Source organism: Nothobranchius furzeri, chromosome 4, assembly GCF_043380555.1.
Source record: "Nothobranchius furzeri strain GRZ-AD chromosome 4, NfurGRZ-RIMD1, whole genome shotgun sequence".
Classification (NCBI taxonomy): Eukaryota; Metazoa; Chordata; class Actinopteri; order Cyprinodontiformes; family Nothobranchiidae; genus Nothobranchius; species Nothobranchius furzeri.
In genome coordinates, this window is record NC_091744.1 from 52,574,889 (window position 1) to 52,592,716 (window position 17,828).

The 17,828-nt window shown below is 47.3% G+C and overlaps 1 protein-coding gene across 1 annotated transcript in view; it reads left to right on the top strand.

The window, feature by feature from the left end:
* The window catches only part of met (MET proto-oncogene, receptor tyrosine kinase), a 106,194-nt gene that overhangs the window by 69,898 nt on the left and 18,468 nt on the right, over positions 1-17,828 (top strand). The window contains exons 11-12 of the mRNA XM_054732750.2: positions 3,515-3,724; positions 8,379-8,528. Of these exons, the coding sequence (XP_054588725.1) occupies positions 3,515-3,724; positions 8,379-8,528 (360 nt within the window). The remainder of the gene's footprint in view (positions 1-3,514; positions 3,725-8,378; positions 8,529-17,828) is intronic.

Here is a 17,828-nt window from a genome sequence, read left to right on the forward strand (position 1 = left end):
TGTAACAGCAAACTGTTTTCCCTTGCTGCAGGTTTTTTATCTGCAGCCAGATCTTAATGAGTTTTTATGAAGAAAATGTTAACTTAGTGATATAATAACCATTGTGTCCTGTTTTGCAAAAAAACAGTTTGAGTTTATTTCATTAAAGAAAAAACTTGGAAAACGTAAATCTTGTTGCATTTATCCCACTGTTGGGCTGACTTTATATCTGTTGGCTCTTATGTTTTGGGGTTATCTGATTACAGGCTGTCCTTTGCCTTTACTTTCATAGGTTAAGGTTGTTTGCAAGTTAGCATACGTCTCTCATCATCTGTTTAAATGTGGATCATTTGATTAATTGATTGATTTGATTTAGACCCATTTTTCTCCAGTTTTCATTATTCTAGAAGAGAAACAAACCTGCTGCACACAGATTAGCAAAATAGAGCAGTTGTATTATATTTCATACTCAGGTAAGGCACTCGTATGCTAATCCTACGTACTCTGTTTTAAAAAGATAACCTCAATGCTTGAGAGCCAAGAGATATAAAGCTCACCCGTACGATAAATGCAACAAAATTCATTTTAAGTTCACATTTTATGTTTTTCAGATTGTTTTTAATGAAAGAAACAGAAAGAAAAAAAACTATTTTGCATAACAGGGCAAAATGGTTATATTAGCACTAAGTTCACATTTTCTTTACAAATCTCCCCAAAACAGCTGTTCTGCTGGTGGCAGGAGGACAGTCTGCACTTAGCGAGGGAAGACAGTTTGCTGCTAAATGAAACAGCCAATCGTAGTAGAGCCCTTCTAGCCAATCAGAGGTGAGAAAGGCAGAATGTTGCTTAGACATCCTATGATGCAATGACGCGTCCAGATCCTGACTGAAGGAGCTCGTTCTTCATCGTCTAAGAGTTAACAGAGTTCTGGACCAGCATGTTGATGCTTTGCCACCTGAACCACGTCCAGCCTCATCGAATGCATTCTAAACGAAGCTTTAGTTATTTATTTATTTTATCAATTTTATTTTATTTTTTATGTAATCATTTGTTATTTAATGTTCTGGCCTGTTGCTGGAGAAGACATTGTTCATCACAAACTGCTGTTGGATGTTTGGAGGAGTTCCTCTGAGAGGACGTCTAGGTACCATCTTCATTCATGGCTGTTCAGAGGTTAAACTGTGAGTGAGAGCCCTCTCTTGCCTTGAGCAGAATCAGTCTGTCCCTGATGGGTTTCTTACACAGAAGTGGCTTCTTTGCTGCCCTTCTTAACAGACCATACTGCAAATGCCTTCTCGCCGTGCTGCAGATGCACTCACACCTGCTGTGGTGGAGCCTCCGTCCCATAGCTGGAGCATTTAGGCAACACATTCTCACTCCCTACTCGTCACATCCCGATGCTTGGTTAGTAGTTTTATTTTTATTGGGAAACAAACGCTTCTCTTTCTATAATCTCAAAGCGATCTCCAGGCTCCAGCATGGTTCTTCTAGTCATTTATTGTTGGTAAAAAAAAACATAAATGAAAGAGCTTTTTATACAGACCAGATAATAAAATTACTGCATATATTCAGAGAAGCAGCACGAAATGAGTTAAAACTGAAATCTGATGATGAAAGAAATAAAAAGGAACGACTAGATAGCTGGTAAACGTCGGAGCTCTATTATACTGAAGGAGAGATCCGTGTTCCTCTAAAACCTGCGAGACGCTGAGCCTGACCAAGCATCGGTGATGATGATAGGGAGTGAGAACATGTTGCAGCAAACCCTGTAGCTCAAGTATTTCTGTCACCGTTCTTAAATGAGATCTCTTCTTGTGATTCTGAGTATTTCCTTCTCAGCTCTACCCTAACCCTGTCATTAGGAACCACAGTTTTGTTTCATGTGTTTCTGCTTCAGTGACATTAGTGTGTGACTGGTTGCCATGACACTGTGCTCGTTTCTGAGTCTGCGAACCACGCCGGGAAAGTTTCCACACGTCAGTTAAAAGGTGGAGATGTTTTTGTTTAAATGTTACGGGAAGCGTATTGATCTGAGAGCTGTTTGTTTTCGTTCTACCTCATGCCCTCTCACCATGTTGACCTAAGGATGCAGGTAACTGTATAAACACGGGCTGTCACCGGTCTCCAGCACAGAGGCAACATCACTGTGAGACAAATAAATTGTTGTTGTGCGAATACCGCTGTTCCCCTGCGAGGATCGCTTTTACGTCATAATAACACACTCATTCATATCGTGGAAAGGGAGCTAATTAACCCAGTTTTCAAAGTTTCACAGTTTTTCAAGAAACTTGAAACTGACACGCGAAGCCTTGGTTGTAAGCTGGGGGGGTTCAGGTCAGGTTACAGGTCACCTGTTTTAAGCAGGTAACCTGTAACCTGACCTGTGGACATTTACATCCTCCTAACAAAAGGTGAGGTGTGCATTTTTTCACCACATTTAATTAGAAAATTACTTTATTTCATTCAAATATTTAAAGGTAACCTCAACAATCATGGGAAACACCAATATTTAGAATTAAATCTTAAGCTAAATCTAAGCAGAATAAAGTCTGACTTTTTAAAACCAAATAAGAATATTAAAATCTAAATATAAACCTGATGGTTTTAAAGTCAGTATTTATTAAATATTTACAACATAAAACAGACATTTTAATTTTTATGTTATTTCAGAACAAAGTTTATAAATGTTAATTTATTTCAGAATATTTAGATTTGAATCTTTATTATTTGAAGCTAAATATGTAGAAACATAGGAGCAGATCTGTTCGGTCCGGTTGTTGTACTTTTGAGCATGACTCATATTTAGTCTTTTCTCCGGTCAGAGATCCTTCTCAGGTCCTGTTATGATCCAGATGTGGTCACCTTTGGCTCCAGGACACAGAGAGGGTCAAAGGTTGATGTCTCAGGAGTTTCCTCCATCTGATCATGTTTGAGATGAAGTGAGACGAAGAGAGCTCTGCTACAGGACGCTCCCTCCTCACACCTTTTACCTGTTCGGGTTTAAATCGCTTGGTGTTTTAACAACTCTTCTAATCACATTTAACATTTAGACATCTGACTACTACGTTTGCATCCTCGGGCTCATTTAACTGGATTTGCTTGTTGCCATCTCTCTGCATGTCCCACCCTCCAGCTGAGGAGCTTTTTTATAGCTCAGCCGCAGCAAACACCACAGCCAAATGAATACAGATGCAGTATTTACTTAAATTAAAAGCTTTGCTTCTGACTAAACATGTATTAGGTTGAAGCTACTCACACTTTTCCATCCAACACTCAGAGAGACTCGGATCACTAGCCTCCTGCTGTCCTACTCTCAGCTCCTTTTCAGTAACGACAGATTGGCCTCCTGTCCATGCAAGAGCTGATATAAAACGGTTGCGCCCTTAGGCTGCATGTGGAAGCACACCTAAAACAGGCGTTGGATGCAAAATGAAGCAGTCAGACATGGGTTTACAGATGTGCGGGCTTCTTTTAGAGCTGTGTTGTTCATTTTCCTAACCCAACCAATTATTTTTGTGTGTGGTCTCATTTCCAGAGCTGTGTGTATGGCGAAAACCGGACCTCGATCCAGTGCACCACTCCTTCTCTGGCCAAACTGGCCCTCCAACCTCCAGTGGTGACCAAGGTGGCGTTTGTCCTGGATGGCTACTCAACAGATCAGAGGGACCTGATCTACGTCGAGGACCCTTCGTTCCAGGACCCCAAGCTTACGTCCAAAGACAACAAGAGCATTGTGGAGCTCAAAGTACAGTTTCTTAAGCAAAACCATCTTTGTTGTCCTTAATTAGCAAATGCACTGTACCAAAATGCATTGCAACAGATATCGGTTACAAATCTTTAGTAAAGTTCTAGCTTTACATTGACTCTGAGGAGGACAAACGGGCAGAAACAGGTGCAGAACTCGTGAATGCTGCAGAACATTATCCAGTTTATGGAGGTGGAGTTAGAAAATCTTTATTTATGAGCTGTGGCAAATTTCAAACGCTTAAGGACTGCCATGCACAGTCAGCTAGCTATCACAAATACCAGCGGCTCACAGCAGGTTTAAGTTTGTGCCCGCCGGTCGGTGCAGCGCTCCTCCTTGTCCACACACATTCACACATGCAGCCACTCACGGTCCAGGTCAGGCTGGGAAGGAAACAATACAGAAAGAAAAACAGGACGTGGGCTCAGTTTCCCATCGTTTACACCGTCCTCGTACCTCTGTGTGTATTCTCTTTGTTGACTCGTATTGTTCTTGTTGATGTCAAACCTCTTGACATATTAATGCAGCTTTTCAGGCCCGTCACCACAGTCCCCAGGCCCTGTTTTAGGAACACAATGAAATACACTTTTCTTTCTCTTTTTTTAATCTTTGACTGCAGCCTGACAAGTTTGTGGCAGCTGTGCTTTACTTCTCACAAGGGATCCTTGCAGTTTTTTCTTGTTTTTGTCTTCTTCTTTCCCTCTTTTTCCCACATGTGACCTTGGCCTCCAGAGCCAGACCCGCCACCACCAGTCCAGCGTCTATCCCCTTCATCCCTCCCCTTGACCCAGACAGCCAGCTCCTGTTTTCACCCTCTGGGAGTGGGGATGGTAAAAGGCATCACACCGAAACGGACCGCATTTAGTGCCATCTGATAACCCTGCTCTGCTGTGGCCTCCGGAAAAGGGTGAATGTAGGGATCATGTAGTGCCATCTGATAAGTCTCTCCCCAAAACGCTGCAAACAGCCTAACAAAGAAGTATATTTACCTCTGACTGGCAGCTTTGCTCTTGTACTTTGACACGTGAAAGATGTAAACTGTTGACTTTGGCTCAGAACCAGACCCATATCATGTCAACCACTGCAGAAGAGACTTGGAGGAACTCTGGCCCAATTACTTTCCTGACAGTTTATTTAGAAGGACTTTGTTTCCTTTGTGCGCTCTGTATGCCGTTGTCCCTCTGACAGCAGGGGAGCACATAAGACCGCGTTTGCATCTCATGAACTGGTCTTTGTGAGCAGCTTAACTTGCAAGACCAAGCACGTGAGCGAGTGAGTTGTGCTGCTGTGGGTGTGAGATGTGTTGTGTGTTTGTGTGAGAACGAGAATGCGTGTGTGCAGGAACAGGTGCGAGGCTGCACTCTGTGTCAAATTGGAAAATCCCAAACTGTCACGCAAGGAATGTGATCGTTCGCTTTATTGCTGTGTGTGTGTGTGTGTGTGTGTGTGTGTGTGTGTGTGTGTGTGTGTGTGTGTGTGTGTGTGTGTGTGTGTGTGTGTGTGTGTGTGTGTGTGTGTGTGTGTGTGTGTGTGTGTGTGTGTGTGCGTGTGTGTGCGTGTGTGTGTTAGAGAGCGGTTTTGTTGTTGACCTACTAGGAATCACACAACTAGAACAAACTGCTAGAGCCGCGCCTGCCGAACACATCCTGCTCCACGTCAGCCATGACTCACACCTGCCAGTCTGATCTCAAAACAAAAACGTCACGCTGCTGTTACGAGAGCAAAGAAAACAGGCCCGTTTCAGAGCAAACTGGAGGATGTCTGTATGAGTAACATTATACAGCAGAGGCACTGCTGGTTAGAAAGGTCAAACAACCTTAGGCAGACTGTTGATGTAGTTTGTTTACCATGAAGCGGGTTAGCATAGCACCACAAACACTAATCAGCTGATAGAACAGCACCAAGCTAAAGGAGTATTGTAAACAAAACTTGTATAAACTCCTGGAATGTTTTTAGATTGAGTTGTTATAATGCAGCTAGCTGTTAGCCCAGCTCCTCCATGAGAACTTTACACCCTGATCATAACTGACTAGCGCTGATAGAAAGGAAGGTAATGGTGGTTTTAGCGCTTTATCCCTTCCAAAGACATCATTTACTTTTCCTACCGGGCTTCACCATGATGTCAACAAAAGGGAAAAATCATTTTTCTTGTGCCTTTTATCGACCGTCGTAGAACTGAGAATGCTAACTGCTAGCTTTTATATTAGCTGAAGGAACAGTAAAGCAGGTAGAGACCTCCCGCTGGCGTGCCTCTAAACTGTTGAAGAGGTCCTTCACTGGGAAACCATTTTTTACTTATTATTTTTGAAAATGATTGTTTACTCTGAGTCTAACATGCAGAACGTGAAGATTGTGTGTTACACTTGTCTCCTGCATGAAACACTAGGATGTGAAAAGCTTGGCAGATCTACGTCAAGCTGTCACTTCAACCACATTGGCTTACAGCCAGGGAGGCTGTTGGTGGTTTAGCGTCCAGTAAACAGCAGAGAATGTACAGCACAGGCCAAAAGTTTGGACACACCTTCCTATTTAATGTGTTTTCCTTATTATCATGACCCTTTACATTGGTAGATTCTCGCTGAAGGCATCAACACTATGAATGAACACATGAGGAGTTAACCAAGAAAGGTCAAATAACTGAAAACATGTTTTATATTCTATTTTCTTTAAAAAAAAGCCACCCTTTGCTGCTTTACCACACTCGTGACATTCTCTTGATGAGATTTAAGATGCGGTCACCCGAAATGGTTTCCCAACCGTCTTGAAGGATTTCTTCACCGTCTGCGTCGGGACGGACGCACGCAACGCCATTATGCATCGACACAAGTGCCGTCCAGCGTGCTTGCAGAGGAAGACGGAGACATGCCCCAATTTTTAACTAACCGTCAGAGACGGGGCTGTGATTGGTCAGGTCGCTGCTTCCTGTAAATTCATCACCATTACCGCCTTTGCCTCTTCAAAAAGTAAAGAGATATTTAGCGGCAGACATGGGACAGATTGAAGAACACATCGTGGAAAAGGTCTGAAAATATGAACGGTTACTGAGCCATGACTGAAGGAGTACAAAGATATGCAGCAAGCCTTTTATTCGTGGACGGAGAAGACGAGACGCTGAGTTTAGAGTAGCCGACCACTTAATGAGGGACACATCTGTCTGTGTTAAAGTCTCTGAAATACATTAAAACAATGTAAATACAATAGTAAATACACAACTGTGGACCGGAGACATGACTGTAATGGTGGGAGTAGTGCTACGCTCTCTGTTGTCCTGGCAAGGAATTGCTTTGCAACAATCCCCAGCTGACGAAGAAGTCTGAAAGCTAAACGTCTCTGTGGATGCGTGTGCGTCTCTCCCTCATGGAGCTGACGGAGAAGTATAAATTAGGCTTCACACTTCTTCTGCCCGCTGCACCAGAGGTGTGGAAGAATGAACTTAAAACCTGGCCAAAGCTAATGTACAGTAGTATTTGAGCTGCTTAGCTACGACGATACAATAAACAATCTTAAGAGTTCTGAGTGTTATCAGGACCTACATCGTAACAAGGTTGGTCGTGTCTTGTTGAAAGAGATGGGACACAATCTTATTTACTTAAAAGCAGACATGGAGCAAAGTCAGAGCCTTAAATCCCCCATCACCAAGCCTGGGCTTTAACCCCTTAGGCCCTAGGCCTTTTTTCTTTGGGCCCTGGCGCCTCCCAATCGGGGGCCTTTGGAGTTTCACGTCCCAAGTGTCGGTGAGTGTTTGCGTTCCCCGAGCACAGCTACAGCTACAGTCAAACCAGTTTAGATTGTAAACAAAGCAGTTTTTGGTTTTTGACACATTAAGATAAAATAATACTTGAACTTTATTTTAGAAGAGCTGCCCTGTGTGAACGTGCTGACAGGATGGAGGTTGTGAGTTCAAATTCCATTTAGGAAATGTATTCTGTTGTTTTATTTATTCCAGGGGTCCTCAATGATTTGTTCAAGGTTTTTTTTTTCAGCAGACACCAGAGAAGGTCAGATACTCTTCTAGAATAAGTTCAAATATCATTGTATCTTAATTTATTACAATTTAGAATGGCCTTGTTTCCCGTCTGGGCTGTTTGGTTGTGGTTTTAGTCGTGTTTGGAGAATGTGGACCGTTGTAGATGTTTAGGACATGAACCTGTAGAGGCCCTCAATCAGGGGACGTTAGGGTTAAACTGGTTAGTTTTAGTTTCTACATCAAACTGTACGATGGCACTTTTAGGTTAACAGCAGCAGTCTAAACACACACTGCATTATACCATTTCAGACAATTGTACACATGAATTCATACCTGTTGTTTTAGTGAGACTGCTGTCGAATCTCTTTACTACCCGGCTTCTCTTCTCCAGAGGTTTGTCATATCCAACAACAAAGTAGGATGAGGGTGTCCCTCTCTGGGTTTTTCACAACAAATTGAAACGAACGCACAAATACAGTATGTCTAGTTCACGGCGTAAGGCACAGCAGATTAGAAAATAGCTTTTTTAACCCCTTTTACATGAATTTTTTCTTTGTTCTGGGACTCGTGGGCCGACCGGAAGAGGAGGGGACTTAGGCTGCCTATTTATTTTGACCGTTTTTGGACATTGACATATACGTCTTCTGTCTCTATCCCACCTCGCCTGTTCTCCCTCCACCTCTACAGAGTGATCGGATGGACCGGGAGGCGATGAAGTGTCAGGTCCTGACCGTTTCCAACCACAGCTGTGCGAGTCTGACTCTGGTAGAAAACACGCTGCAGTGCACCGTTCCCACCGAGCTGCAGGCAGCCATGGCTAAGGAACTGCTGGTGGAGGTGAGACACCAACACACACGTGGAGTTTGTCTTCTAGGCACACTGATGCTCCACCTCATGTAACACGTTCAGCAATCCATTAAACATGCCACTTTACACGATAGACTAAAGGAACGTTCTTTTTTCAGGGCCCAACAAACACACCCTAATTATGTTTGAACACACACACACACCTCCTCACTTAATTCTATGCAGAGTAAAAGATCCAGTGTGTGGGAAGTGTGTGTTGATGGCTGCACAAGGCGTGTTCCTGTCTGTGTCCAGCCAGGTGATGAATCAGTTCTGACTGGTGTCATTTATTAGAGAAGCTCATTAACTTTCTGAGTTGAGACTCTGATTTCTTGTCTAAGTTAAATATAACTGACCAAGCTTCTCTTGTGAAGCACAGAACCAACCCCACCCGTCTCACTGGTGACCAAAGAGCTGTTGGTTAGTACTCAGTTACTTGGAATCTAGAGTAAACTGCACTAACAAACAAGCGTAAACATTTTCTGGGCCGTCTGAATGTCTTCCCACAAAAATATAATCTTAATGCTTTTGTAAATAAAATAATAAAATGTCACCTCAGTTCTGGTCAACGAGATTTGGATGTTTTCCAAACTCAGGAGAATCCATCTTGTACCGCTCCAGTTCAAACCGTCCGTCCGAGAGGAGGGGTGGGGACCACGCTTAGCCGGGCGGCCGACCAAGCAAAGCCTGGCGGACGCCAGGCTTCTAGAGGGCTGAGGGAAGCCCTGACCTTTATGTGCATATTCTTCTCGCAAAACCAGCAAAAATCACCCAAAGAGATGATAATTACCACGTGAGTGAATGAATGAAGCTTGAGCGAGTTGTTGTTGTTTTCCAGGCACACGTGACATAACACGTCACATGAGTTGTTACTGTGATTGGCTAAAGACAAAATATGATAGCCAGTGCCAGCTGCCTTGCGCGTCCTTCACTCAGCTCCAAATATTCTACCAGATAGCCCTACCTCTTTCAGACGGTTTCTGCTGCTGAGATTACAGATCAAAATGTGTAGACTCGACAGGAGGCGGGGCTACACACAGATATCTGGCTGCTGCCAGGTTAGGTCAATGACGGCCATAACTTAATGGTAAATGTTCTGTATTCTCGCTGCTGGAGGCACAGCAGCTCTACTCTGAGCCCCTCTTGGATATCAGAGCTTCTCAGATTAAAGAAGCCTGAGTGGGGGGCAGGTCGGCATGGTCAGCGCTTGCTTGTTGTCTTAAATTGACAGCCCTGAAATGACTCATTCTTGAAGGAATTGAAAATAAGAAGAATAAAATTGCGGAAACGGTCTTACGTTAGAGGGATTTTGTGCCAAGAACTTCATAAACATGTTGTGTATCAGCCATAGAAGTATTATTACTTTTGAAAAAAGTCATAATACATCCCTGTATATCCATCCATCCATCCATTTTCTTCCACTTTTTCGGAGTTGGGTCGCAGGGGCAGCAGCCCAAAGCCTGGTTCATGCTTCTCCGCCTCCTGGAGAGTTTTGCAAAGCAATTCCCCGGCAGGACACCAGAGGGCGTAGCGCTGTTCTGTGGTATCCTGTCATGTATCGGTCCAAGATAGTGTGTTTATATTGTGTTTTTTGTACATAAGAGACTTTTTAACACAGACAAATTTGTCTCTCATCCTCCTCCATCTCTTCATGCACTCACCACCTCTAAACCCACGTTTCCTGTCATTTCTGTCCACAAATAAAACACATAAATAAAATAAATAAATAAAATGCATCTTTTCACTCCTCCAGTCACGGGGAATTAAATGTTCATATTTTAGTTTTTTTCGCGAGGCATTCTTCAAGCTTCTCCGTGTCTGCCACTAGTTATTCTTGGCTCTCTTTATGTTTTTGAGGGCGCAATGGCGGCGCTGTCGACGACAGCGGCGTCCTGACCAATCGCAAGCTTCAGTTGTCCGTCTCGTTCCGACGGATGTTTAAAAAAGTTGGCTCGACTCCGTACGTACTTGTGTGCCTGCTGGGGCCCTACACAAGGACGGATAATGGTGTAGCGAGTCTCCGCACTGTCGCAGATGAGAAGCATGAATCAGGCTTAAGTGAAGAGGCCCAGACTTCCCTCTCCACAGCCACTTGGGCGTAGCCTAGTGAACTAGACCAAATTCTTGCTTTGCAAAGTTTGGTCTAGGCATGATCCATTTGAACCTCAGCAGCTCCTACCAGGACTCTGGCTAGCCAATCACAGCTTTCTAGAGGGGTTTCAAACACATAAAGAGCTGTGATTGGTCCATAATGGTGGGCCAATCATAGTGCTCTATCTGCTTAGTGAACAAATCACAGAGCTTTATCCGCTTTTGTGGGCCAATCAGGGCACTCTATATGCCTTGTGGGTGGGATGATGCAACAGAGTGAAACAAGAGTATGTCACATTCATTGTCCAGCGGAATGCGGAGATCATTTGAAAGACAACGGTAGAACCCGCCCCACAACCGAGAGCCGTCAATGGAGCATGGCCAGACCAAATAATACATTTATTTAGTCTGGCTTGACAGGCTAACTTGGGCTAGCTTTTTTGGGGGAATCTCAAGGCGTTCCCTGGCCAGGTGAGAGACATAGTCCCTTCAACATGTTCTGGGTCTCCCTTTAGATCATCTCCCGGTTGGACATGCCTGGAAAACCTCACCAGGAGGCATCCTTACTAGATGCCCGAGCCAGCTCAACTGGCTCCTCTCAATGTAGAGGAGCAGCGGGTCTACTCCGAGCCCCTCCCGGATGACAGAGCTTCTCAACCTATCTCTAAGGGAGAGCCCAGCCACTTTGGGGAGAAAACTCATTTTGGTCGCTTGTATCTGCAATCTCATTCTTTCGGTCACTACCCAAAGCTCATGATCATATGTGAGGGTAGGAACGTAGATCGACCGGTAAATCGAGAGCTTCACCTTCTGACTCAGCTCTCTCTTCACCATGACAGACCGGTACAACGCCCGCATCACTGCAGATGCAGCACCAATCCACCTATTGATCTCACGCTCCAGTTTTCCCTCACTTGTGAACAAGACCCCGAGATACTTAAACTCCTCCACTTGGGGCAGGACCTCATCCCTGACCTGGAGAAGGCATTCTACCCTTTTCCGACTCAAGACCATGGTCTCAGATTTAGAGGAGCTGATTCTTATCCCAGCTGCTTCACACTCGGCTGCGAACTGCTCCAGCGAAATCCCTTTATATATATATACCGTAAATCCTCTAATACAGGCCCGGGCCTGTATTTGACTCAAGCTCATCAAGCTCCAGGCCTTTATTGGAAGGAGGGCCAGAATTAGAGGCAGGCCTCTATTTCTATTTGAGCAAAATGAACTAATGGTTCGCTGGAGTTTTTGACAATTAAAATTGCGCCCACATTTTCAGAGTTAAACACATTTCTTTTAACAACGGTAGTTTCTGCTTCAGCCCTCTCCCCCTCCCCCTGCGCAGCGGCCGCAAACTCACTGATGCGCCTGCAGCCTCTTGGAGTTCCTGCTGCTCTAAACATTAAAATAATTATTTCATTTTCTGTTCCTCACTTCTGATTACCTTCAGTGGTGTCTGTGTCACGCGAGGGTACACAGGAATAAACCCAAATGCAGGAGACAGGATGACCAGATCCGATACTGATTACTTTTAATAACAAAAAGTCACCACATAAGTGGGAAAAGGACTTCACGGGTAATACAAAACAAAACTACCACAGACTCGAAACAAAGCTATGCTCTAAACACCAGAAACTCTTCACAACAACGCCACACCATGCACAGGAAGCAGCTGCTTAAATACATGGTGTGGCAATCAGGAAATTGCAGTCAGCTGCGGCATTCCCCGATGCTCCAAAGAGGGGCAGGAACAGCAGGAAGAGCCACAGCCAACCTACACAGAGAAAGAAAAACACGCATTACAACAATCAGGAGGAGTAACCCATAACATAACCCCCCTCACAAGGTCCGGCTTCCAGGCGGACGACGAGGCTGATCAGGGTTGTCCCGGTGAAAACGGGTGATCAGGTCACGGCACAGGACGTGGCGTTCGGGGACCCACTGGCGGTCCGCCGGGCCGTAACCCTCCCAATCCACCAGGTACTGGATGCCCCGACCCACCCTCCGAGAGGCCAGGAGCTTGTTCACCTTGAAGACCGGGCCACCTTCCACAAGGCGAGGAACAGGCGGAGCCGCAGGGGGCGGATGCAAGGGGCTAGTCACAAAGGGCTTAAGCTTGCTCACGTGGAAAACAGGGTGGATCCGCAGGGAGCGAGGAAGGTCCAACCTGACCGCCACCGGGTTGATGACCCTGGACACTGAATAGGGGCCGATGTACCGAGGAAGGAGCTTTCTCAAACCCCCTTTCAATGGCACATCGGTCGAGGCAAGCCAAACCTTGTCTCCCACCTTGTAGTCGGGTGCGGCTGATCTCCGTCGGTTCGCCACTGCGGTGAACCGTTCCTGATTCTGGACCAGACGAGAGCGGTAATCCACCCAAGTGTGCCGACAGCGTCGTACAAACGCGGCGGGGCCGGAGGCCGATGCAGACCTCTCCTGATGGGGGAAAAGGGGGGGGCTGATAACCATAGGCAGCCTGAAAAGGGGAGAAACCGGTAGAGTTCACAAGAGAATTATGGGAATATTCTGCCCAAGGGAGCTGTGAGGACCAGGTCGGGGGGTTCTTAGAGCACATAGCTCGTAGGGTGGTCTCCAAGTCCTGATTAAACCGCTCCACTTGCCCGTTGGTCTGAGGATGGAAACCAGAACTTAAACTGACCGTTATCCCGAGGAGCTTGCAGAATTCCCTCCAGAATGCTGCCACAAACTGTGGACCCCGATCAGAGGTAATGTTCTCAGGAAGCCCGTGCAGTCGAAACACATGTCGTGCCACTATCTCGGCCAGTTGTTTTGCCGAAGGCAGTTTCTGTAGGGGCACAGCATGAACCAACTTCGAAAACCTGTCCACAATAGTCAGAATGACAGTGTTACCTCTTGAACGGGGCAGACCCGTGATGAAGTCCATGGCTATGTGGGACCATGGTCTTGAGGGGATAGGTAAAGGCTGTAGGAGACCTGCAGCAGGGGTTCTGGGCACTTTAGCACTGGCACACACAGGGCACGAGGAGACGAAAGCTCGTATGTCAGAGGACATGGTGGGCCACCAGAAACGCTGAGCCACAGGAAGGCGGTCCTTGTCATCCCGGGATGGCAAGCCAGGCGTGACGAGTGCCCCCACTTCAGCACCGCGGGGCGTAGACTCGAAGGTACAAACAAGCAGTTAGGGGGGCATCCATCAGGGATTGGGACCGTGCCTGAAACTGCAGACTTGACCCTACGTTCCAAGGCCCAGCGGTTAGCCCCAAGTACCAGGACAGGAGGAACGATGGTGGTGGTACCCGGGACCTCTGTCGACCTGCAGTCCTGCTGATATTGTCGGGACAAGGCGTCAGGTTTGATGTTTTTGCTGCCAGGGCGATAAGAGAGGGTGAAGTTGAAACGGTCAAAAAACAGAGCCCACCGGGCTTGGCGTGGATTAAGTCGCTTAGCCGTGCGAATGTACTCTAGGTTCTTGTGGTCTGTCCACACCAGAAAAGGCTGTCTTGCACCCTCCAGCCAGTGGCGCCATTCATCAAGGGCTAGCTTAACAGCTAGCAATTCTCTGTTCCCTATGTCGTAGTTTCTCTCTGCAGGATTGAGCTTGCAGGAGAAATACGCGCAGGGATGAACTTTGTTATCAGACGCTCTCTGTGACAACACGGCCCCCACCCCAGACTCAGACGCATCGACCTCCACAATAAACTGTTTGGAGGGGTCAGGCTGTGTCAGGATAGGAGCCGTAGAGAAACGTCTTTTAAGCTCAGTAAAAGCCCTATTGGCTCCAACGTCCCAGACAAAACGTACCTGAGCTGAGGTGAGTTTTTGGAGAGGTGCAGCCACGCCACTGAACCCTTTGATGAAACGTCTGTAGAAGTTAGCAAACCCCAAGAAGCGCTGGAGTTGCTTACGATCCGCGGGGACAGGCCAATCGAGAACAGCTTGTACCTTAGCCTCGTCCATCTGCACTGAACCAGGAGAAACCACATGCCCAAGGAACTTGGTTTGTGTTGTGTGGAACTCACATTTCTCCGCCTTGCAGAACAGCTGGTTCTCGAGAAGACGCTGCAATACGGCTCTGACGTGCTGCACATGAGTGTCTCGGTCTGGGGAAAATATCAAGATTTCATCCAAATAAACAAACACAAATTTGTTGATCATGTCCTTGAGAACGTCATTTATGAGGCATTGGAAAACTGCGGGCGCATTGGTGAGACCAAACGGCATGACCAAATACTCAAAATGGCCATTGGGAGTATTGAAAGCAGTCTTCCACTCATCTCCCTCACGGATACGAACTAAATGGTAAGCGCTCCGCAGGTCCAGCTTTGTGAAGATCTGAGCCCCCCTGAGATCAAAAGCAGACTGTAACAGAGGCAAAGGGTAAGTGTTCCGGACTGTAATACCATTCAGCCCTCTGTAGTCAATGCAGGGCCGTAAGCCCCCATCCCGTTTGCCCACAAAGAAGAATCCCGCCCCAGCTGGCGATGAGGAAGGGCGAATGATCCCAGCCTGCAGGCTTTCCTGTAGGTACTCCTCCATGGCCGCACGCTCAGGGATGGCGAGGGGGTAGATGTGGCCCTTAGGAGGCTGCGTTCCAGGCAGGAGGTCAATGGCGCAGTCATAAGGACGATGAGGGGGCAGGGCCTTGGCTCGCACCTTGCAAAACACAGCGGCCAAGTCTGCATACTCGGGGGGCACCGAACTTAAGTCTGGAGGTTCAACAGGAGGGTTAGAGACAGAGGAGCGTGTAGCAGCAGCCGTTAAACAGTTCAGCAAACAGAAAGAGCTCCAGGAGAGCACACGGCCTGAACACCAGTCAATGTGAGGAGAATGTTTACACAACCAAGGAAAACCTAAAATAACCGGAGGCCTCAGGGAATCCACTACATAAAAATCCATAAGTTCAGAATGGTTTCCAGAAACAGTTACCTTAATAGGAACCGTGCGTGCTGTTACTCTGTGGATGATGGAACCGTTTATGGCACGGATGAGCAAGGCAGGGGATAAGGGTATTACTGGAATAACAAGTGCGCTTACCACTTCCTGGGATATCAGATCACCATCTGAACCAGAGTCAATCAAAGTCTCATAAGCATTCTGCATCTGGCCATAGGTCACCAGCACATTGACGGGGGGTCGAGAGGGTGGGGAGGAAGATGAAAACCGACTCACTAGGTGCCCCCCTGCTAGTGAGCCCCCCCGTTTCCCGGACAGTGACGCACCTGGTGACCGGGACGAGCACAGTACAGACACAGCCCCTCCCTCATCCGTCTCCGTCGTTCAGATGCGGGGAGCCGTCCCACTCCCAGCTGCATGGGTTCCACAGGAGACGGAGCCTCACGAGCGACGGGAGGCTGTGACAAGTCCCTGAGGGGTGCGTGGTTAAAATCCGGTAGACGGCGTTCCTCTCTGCTTCGCTCCATCCTCCGACGATCGATGCGGGTAGCCAGCTCGATTAGCTCCTCCAGATCCTCCGGAACCTCCCGTGCAGCCAGCTCGTCCTTCAGAGTGCTGGAGAGACCTCGAAGGAAGACGTCGATCTGCGCCTCTTCCGGCCAGCGAGTGTTAGCTGCCAAGGTACGGAACTCCACTGCATAGGCAGAGACGCTACGTCCGCCCTGCCTAAGGCAGAGTAAGTCAGCAGCAGCAGTTCGGTGAGGAGTGGATGGATCGAACACCATGAGCAGCTGGCGAGAGAATTCCCGAAAAGAGCGGCGGAGGTCCGAGCCTCGGTCCCATTCCGCCAGGCCCCACCTCTTAGCTTGTCCAGTTAAAAAGCTCATGGCGAAGGCTACTTTGCTTTCTTCAGAGGGGAACTCACCGGGGTTAAAGTCAAAATGCAGCCTGCAGGAGGCGAGGAACGGCCGGCAGTCCACAGCCGTGCCATTGAAGAGCTCGGGGGAACCCAGGCGGACCTGACGAGGCGGAGTGGGAGCCTGCGGAGTGGGAGCCTGCTCCAGCCTAGAGAGGCGTCCATGGAGTTGTTGCATTCCGGACAGGCAGCCGCGTAACTCCCGAGCCAATACAGCAAGTTCACCTCCACTTGCCGCGTCCTCATCTGACCCAGGTAAGGGAACGTTGGCAGCTGGTATTCCTCCTGCTGGGTTGGTCATGGTGGCGTTGTAATGTCACGCGAGGGTACACAGGAATAAACCCAAATGCAGGAGACAGGATGACCAGATCCGATACTGATTACTTTTAATAACAAAAAGTCACCACATAAGTGGGAAAAGGACTTCACGGGTAATACAAAACAAAACTACCACAGACTCGAAACAAAGCTATGCTCTAAACACCAGAAACGCTTCACAACAACGCCACACCATGCACAGGAAGCAGCTGCTTAAATACATGGAGTGGCAATCAGGAAATTGCAGTCAGCTGCGGCATTCCCCGATGCTCCAAAGAGGGGCAGGAACAGCAGGAAGAGCCACAGCCAACCTACACAGAGAAAGAAAAACACGCATTACAACAATCAGGAGGAGTAACCCATAACAGTCTGTTTGTTGCAACCACCAGGTACAAAAACTAACTTGTTTTTATTTGACTATTTTTCTGTCCTGTCTGTTTATTATCTTCCTGCATCTCCTCTCAATCCTAAAGAGAAACTGCTACCTGGGTTCATATATATTCACCTTATGAGTTACCTTTGAACTGCAGTTCTAAAAGATCTGCCGACCGCTAAAACAGCGGAGTGCTCGCTGCTTGCCGGCCGCATCAGTGATCGGTGCGTCACCGGAGGACAAGGTGATGCGCCTGCTCCACAGCGAAACACATCAAGCGCAAATAAAAGACAGAAAACATTAAAGGAAATGAACCGACATGAACGATCGCGTGTCAGTACCGACGCTCTGACACAGCGCGTTGCCCCCCACCCCCACCCCACCCCCCCCACCCCGAGCGCAGGAGCTTGTCACCTGCTGATAGCAGGCTGCTGTCTTTTCCGAGGGCTGCATCTTGCCGGTCATTATCACGTGACAGTGGCTAGTCGACGACAGGCATAACAGGTCACTATAGTGAAGTCGACTAGTTCATACAACCACTACTGCTCCCCAGTGTTCTGCAGCGCACGTTCTCTTTGAACTTGATATCAAATTTTCGCCTCCTCTTCGTCTCCACACGGTTAAAGTTACCCTCGCGGTCTATCACTGGCAAATCAAAAGTGAGACGATGACACAACCGCCCCCGTACTTGCTTGTTACCACAGTCCACCCGGCCACAATA